Source organism: Otolemur garnettii, unplaced genomic scaffold (genome assembly GCF_000181295.1).
Source record: "Otolemur garnettii isolate 467f Iridium unplaced genomic scaffold, OtoGar3 scaffold00021, whole genome shotgun sequence".
NCBI classification, from domain to species: Eukaryota; Metazoa; Chordata; class Mammalia; order Primates; family Galagidae; genus Otolemur; species Otolemur garnettii.
In genome coordinates, this window is record NW_003852416.1 from 9,452,387 (window position 1) to 9,458,386 (window position 6,000).

Consider the following 6,000-nt stretch of genomic DNA (forward strand, 5'->3'; position numbering starts at 1 on the left):
CTTTTGTAATAAAAGTAGACAAAAGCCAACTCCCTCTCTCCCTCTAAATACACGTATGCACATTAAAAATGTTTTGTTTTTAATTTCAGACTGACTGGGTGGGTGCTGCTAAAACTGTTCAACAGCTTCTTTTGGAACATTCAGATTCACAAGGGTCAACTTGAAATGGTTAAAGCTGCAACCGAGGCAAGAATTTCTGTGAATCTATCCTTGCATTTCTCATGTTCACAGGGTGATTTTGTAGTTTTCTGGGGAAATGTTCTCTTGTATCTTGGTGTGCATTTCAACCCATTCGGGAGGTTTCTGTGATGACTTGGGTAACTGTGTATCTGAGGAGGAGAAGTGGAGTAAAGGCGGCCCTGCCAGCAGTAAGCAGGATTCCTTTTGTAAGTGACCTGCAGTGCCCCTGAAAATCTGGTGGAACAACCCTTCACCTCCAGATGAGGAAATAAAGCCACTGATAGAGAATTAAATTATCTGGTTGCAGACAAGCAATAACTTGCCCCCGATTTCAAACCAAGTGAAGCCTCACTCTAAAACCTATGCTCTTTTTACAAGAGTAGGGCTGCCTTGAGGAAGGGGTATATATGTGTATATAGGGTCAACCTGAACTTTTGATTACTCTTTTTCTCCAACTCATTCCTATTGTTACAGTTGTTTTTAGCTTTGTAAGTGTTAAATTAAAAGAAGTTCATATTATTGGGAAAAAAATATATTTATTCATATTTTTTTTTTGAGACAGAATCTCACTTTATTGTCCTTGGTAGGGTGCTGTGGCGTCACAGCTCACAGCAACCTCCAACTCTCCAATTCCTGGGCCAAGGCGATTCTCTTGCCTCAGCCTCCCAAGTCGCTGGGACTACAGGTGCCAGTTACAACCCCTGGGTATTTTTCGGTTGCAATTTGTCCGGGGCCGGGTTTGAACCTGCCACCCTTGGTATATGGGGCCAGTGCCCTACTTACTGAGCCACAGGCGCTGCCCTATTGGAAAATATTTTTAAAGATTGAGTTGCTGATTAGCCAGTGTTTGACTCTAACCAAATATGCAGTTGCAAAGTTGAATCCAACTTTACATTTGAATTTTAAATTTGTCATTTTTCTCCTTATTAGACGAATTTGCCGCTTATATTCCTGCCAGTTCATAGATCCCACATCGACTATCTGCTGCTCACCTTCATCCTCTTCTGCCATAACATCAAAGCGCCATACATCGCCTCAGGCAACAACCTCAACATTCCAATCTTCAGGTAAGATCAGCCTATCTTGGCATTTAAAGTATTAAAAAGATTATGTTTTGAATATTTGTTTATTATACCTTTTGATATATGTAATTGTAAAAATGACATTAGCCTTTTTATTATAAAAGTAATACATGTATATTGTTTAAAATTTGGAAAGTGCAAAAATAGCAATAAGACTATTAATATTATTAATGTATTTTTATGAGATACTTGGTGACCTGTGACTACCTAGACTTTATGGGCAGCATTTGTCAAATGAACGATGGGCAGCTAGAAAGACAGAATGGCAGATTCTCTTCCCAGGCTCAGCAGAAAGGAGTCGTCTGTGTGAGGGAGTGAGGCCCTTGGATGTGGTGGTAGTGGTGCGGTATACAGGTACTTGAGAATAACCATACCTGTGACTTTGGGTTTTTTTTTTTTTTAGACAGAGTCTCACTGTGTCACCCTCGGTAGAGTACTGTGGCATCACAGCTCACAGCAACCTCAAACTCTTGGGCTTAAGCAATTCTCTTGCCTTAGCCTCCCAAGTAACTGGGACTACAGGCACCCGCCACAACGCCTGGCTGTTTTTTTTGTTGCAGTTGTCATTGTTGATTTTAGCAGGCGCAGGCTGGGTTCGAACCTGCCAGCCTCGGTGTATGTGGCTGATGCCCTCCCTGCTGAGCTATGGGTGCCACCCCATAGCTGTTACTTTGACCTCATAGTACAAGAGTTAGAATCATGTAAAGAGTACAATATAACGTGAAAGGTATTTTTTTAGAGGTTTTCAGGGGGAATGCAGTGCATTCTATTGAGAGGAAACAGTATGTGCAAATGCAGAGAGATTGAGGAGCATGTGGTGGGCAGTTAGCTGATCTTAGAACGTAGGATGCATTTGGAAGGATCAGAGGCTGGATCTGGTAGCTGCTTAGGTAGTGAGAGCTAGACCAGAACAATTTCTAGGCTGAAACTTTACTATCTATTCTGTACTTGAGAAATGACATGTTTGGATTTGTATTCTGAAAGGTTATTCTGGATTAGGAAGAGTTAGATCAATTCTGATTCTATTACAATAGTTCAGGCAAAGGATAATGAAGGCGTAAATTAAAAGTGTAGGAGTAAGGAGAAGAGGGCATAGCTTTGAAAAATACCTAGAAGGCTGAATTTACACGACCCAGTGCTGGTTGAACTTGGTAGGGTACAACAGAGGGGGAGGTGGGAGGAAGACTCACAGGGGGAAGACCCACTTTGGGAAACTGAAGTTGAAAACTTCAAAGCAAAATCATCTCTAAGGTCTGCTCTGTGAGTAGATAAGAGGAGGATGGATTTGGAAAGAGACTGGAAGGGAATTGGGCTGGCAGCTTGTCCAGATAGAGTCTCACAAGGTGGTTGGTACTCGTCACCTTCAGGTGCTGTGAAATGTCATCGTCAGCCTCATGATCTCTTTTTGCAGAGCCCTGTAGGCTTTCAGAATTCTGTAGCTAACTGGACTCATCTGGCCAGTTGAAGAGAAGCCGCTCATCCAAGTCGTCAGTGACATTCACCCAGCTGAGCCAAGCTTTTCCTGGCATTAAAATGTCTGTGTTCACCCTCTAGGGATTAAGGAATCTGGGGAGCTGAATTAGAAAGTTATCAGAAAGTTCTTGGTGAATATAAGGACTTAGAGTGGGGAGGACTGTTCCACTGGGGATCTAGAGAAAACTTGTCTCTCTTGTAATCAGAATAGTTTGCATTTCTTTTAATAAGAATAACTCATGTAGTCATTCCTTCTATGTGTGGTGCTCAGCTAGGGTCTCTTGGAAGTGCGTAACACACACTGATAATTTCTCACAATCCGCTTTCTCCTGAGCTCTCTGTGAGTCACTGCGTAGCCCTTCCCCTCAGACAGCTGACTGTCGATAACCTCATTCATCTGCAGCTTTCCTTAGTTACATGCCAGCCTACGCATTGTGTGCCACTCTTCAGGGTGTGTTGTTTTGCAGATGGCTCACCTCCCTCATTATGAATTTGTTCTGCAGAGTTTTACTCACAGAGAGTGGCATTAAGCTTTGGCAACATCTTATGATGGCCTCCTGGTAGTGACTAGAGGATACCAAAAATGTATATTAGTATCACTATTTGAAAAGAATATGAAGAGATTGTGAGTTTGGAAAAGTCAATTCAGAAAATTTCAACTTCATAGCACAATTCATTAGTGTTATAGAAAGAAACATGAGATTAGAAAAAGAATTGTTTTAGACCTATGTATGTGTGAAAGTAACAGATTTTTGTTTCATGTTTCGGAAAGATGGTTTTGCTTGGTTTCATTCAGTTGGATAAAATTACCTTTCTCTAGTAGGGACTCTCTTTATGCAATAGTTATTTAAGAAAATTTCTGCTAAGGAGCTTTTGTGATATCACATTCGTTTTGCAGTAAACATGCCCTGGACAAATTTCAGGATGTCTAAAGTTCAGTGTCTAGAGACCCTAGACAGAGTTTTAAAATTTAAAAGTTCTATCATCCTCTTAAAATCGGTGCTATCACTTTTACAGGGTGTATATCATGCATTCTTCTTTTGGCGTAGAGCAGATGTAATAGAACTTCATTATACAGAGTGATCTTCCAAAGGCTGATGAATAATGGAAATGGTCAAAACACGTCAATAACATGGAAAATGAAAAAAAGAAATGCTTGCATTTTTATTGTCAGTAGTTTAGACAGCTCTTGTGGCTTATATCCAATTGGCAAATGTTTGAAAATAGCTTGGAATTTGAATATTCTTTTTACATTTTTCTTTGTAAATAATTCATGCATTCTTGAATTTATAGTACCTTGATCCATAAGCTTGGGGGCTTTTTCATACGACGGAGGCTCGATGAAACACCAGATGGACGGAAAGATATTCTCTATAGAGCTTTGCTTAATGGGGTATGTGCGTCTCTAATTATCCTTAAAGCCATTATGTTAGTTATCCCAGTGGAAAGAAAAAGATACTTGATTGAGTTGACATTTTTTAAAAAGCTGCTATCTGAGTGATTATTGCTTGGGGAGGAATTTGATGGTTATTCTTTATCATCAAAAGACAGCACTGGAGGAGCTGCTTTGCTAATGGTGTGAATAAAATATTTTGTCAGTAGTCAAGTTACGGATCTTTGTCTTGCTTTTTAAGATTTAGTTTTTCTGAGCTTATTCTAAGTTGGGTGGTCTTGAATTCGTGTGCTCCTTTCTCCTTACATCCCAGCATATAGTCGAACTACTTCGACAGCAGCAATTTTTGGAGATTTTCCTGGAAGGCACACGCTCTAGGAGTGGGAAAACCTCCTGTGCTCGGGCGGGCCTGTTGTCAGTTGTGGTGGACACCCTGTCCACCAACACCATCCCTGACATCTTGGTGATACCTGTTGGAATCTCCTATGATCGGATTATTGAAGGTCACTACAACGGTGAACAGCTGGTAAGGAAACGGCCTACACAGAACTTGCCTTCACTTTTCAAGACTTGCTTTGTGATTTAACTTTTAGAATTCAGATTTGCTTTTAGAGTTAACTAAGAGTATTTATTTATACTCCCTAATTTTATTTTTTTAATTTCAGGCTAATGTGAGGATCCAACCAACCAGTTCACATATTTGAGTTTGTTAGGTAGAGTCCCTCTTTTAGTTGTGTCCTGCACCCAAAAGGTGTGCTATATACCCCTCCACTGTGCCCATGAAGTGGGTGTACTCCCTAATATTAAAGCACTGCATGAAACACAGTTGGGTCGTGTTGGATGAAAGTGAGTAGCTTTCATCTTCTATGTCAACTTGATTAGTAGTGCACACACATAAACTGTTTTCCTGTTTATGAAAATTGGAAATTATATTTTCCATTGGAAAAATGGAAATTACATGATTAGATTTGCTAGTGCAGACCTTGGTCATGGGGTTGGGAAATTAAAGAACACTTGCCCCTGAATTGCCATCTCTGTATCTGTGATTGGTTCTCTCAAGGGTTTACTGCTAATGTGCAGATTTTAAGTTAAGTCCAAAGAATGGGTAGGGTCATATTGGCAAACAACTACAAATTAATTTGAGAAGTAGCAGTAACTTTTTCAGAAAACTTTTATCCAAGAGTGTTACCTACAAAAGAGTACATAAATCATAAGCATGCCACATGAATTATCACAAAATGAACATACCCACCCGAGTAACTGGTACTCAAATCAAGGAATCACTTTACCAGGACCCTAGAAATTCCCTTTGGTCTCCCCTACCGCTGTCCTCTGAAAGATAACCACTTTTCTTGACTTTTTACAGAATAGATTAGTTTTGCCTGTTTTTGAACTTTATACAAATGGGATAATATAGTATGAGATCTTTTTGCATCTGGTTTTCTTTGCTCAGCAGTGGTTTGCAAGATTTATCCATGTTGTTAGATGTAGTTACAGTTGGTTCATTCTCACGGCTGTGTAGCATTCTAGTATATGAATATACCATAGTTTATTCTACTGTCAAAAAAAGTTTGACCATGGTCATTCTTAAATACTTCTCTTGACAACTATATATATTCATTTTGTTGGGTATGCCCCAAGGAGTGGAACTGATGGGTCATAAAGAAAATGTACGTTCATCTTTAATAGATACTGCCAGATGCTTTATCAGAACGATTTTACCAACCTACCACTCCTATCAGCAGTCTGAGAGGTCCAGAGAAATTTAGTTTTTTTTTTTTTTTTTTTTTTTTTTTTGATTGAACCTCAAGCTGTCCCCCCTGAAGAGATTTTCCCACTCTCTGCCTGGTGTTCCAAGGGCCCCATATTAGG

The 6,000-nt window shown here is 39.9% G+C and overlaps 1 protein-coding gene across 3 annotated transcripts in view; it reads left to right on the plus strand.

The window, feature by feature from the left end:
- GPAM (glycerol-3-phosphate acyltransferase, mitochondrial) overlaps positions 1-6,000 on the plus strand; it is a 62,533-nt gene that overhangs the window by 40,591 nt on the left and 15,942 nt on the right. For all 3 annotated transcript variants that reach the window (XM_023511609.1, XM_012803670.2, XM_023511608.1), the window contains 4 exons: positions 90-186; positions 1,111-1,247; positions 4,029-4,128; positions 4,442-4,654. In XM_023511609.1, coding sequence (XP_023367377.1) covers positions 90-186; positions 1,111-1,247; positions 4,029-4,128; positions 4,442-4,654 — 547 coding nt within the window. The remainder of the gene's footprint in view (positions 1-89; positions 187-1,110; positions 1,248-4,028; positions 4,129-4,441; positions 4,655-6,000) is intronic.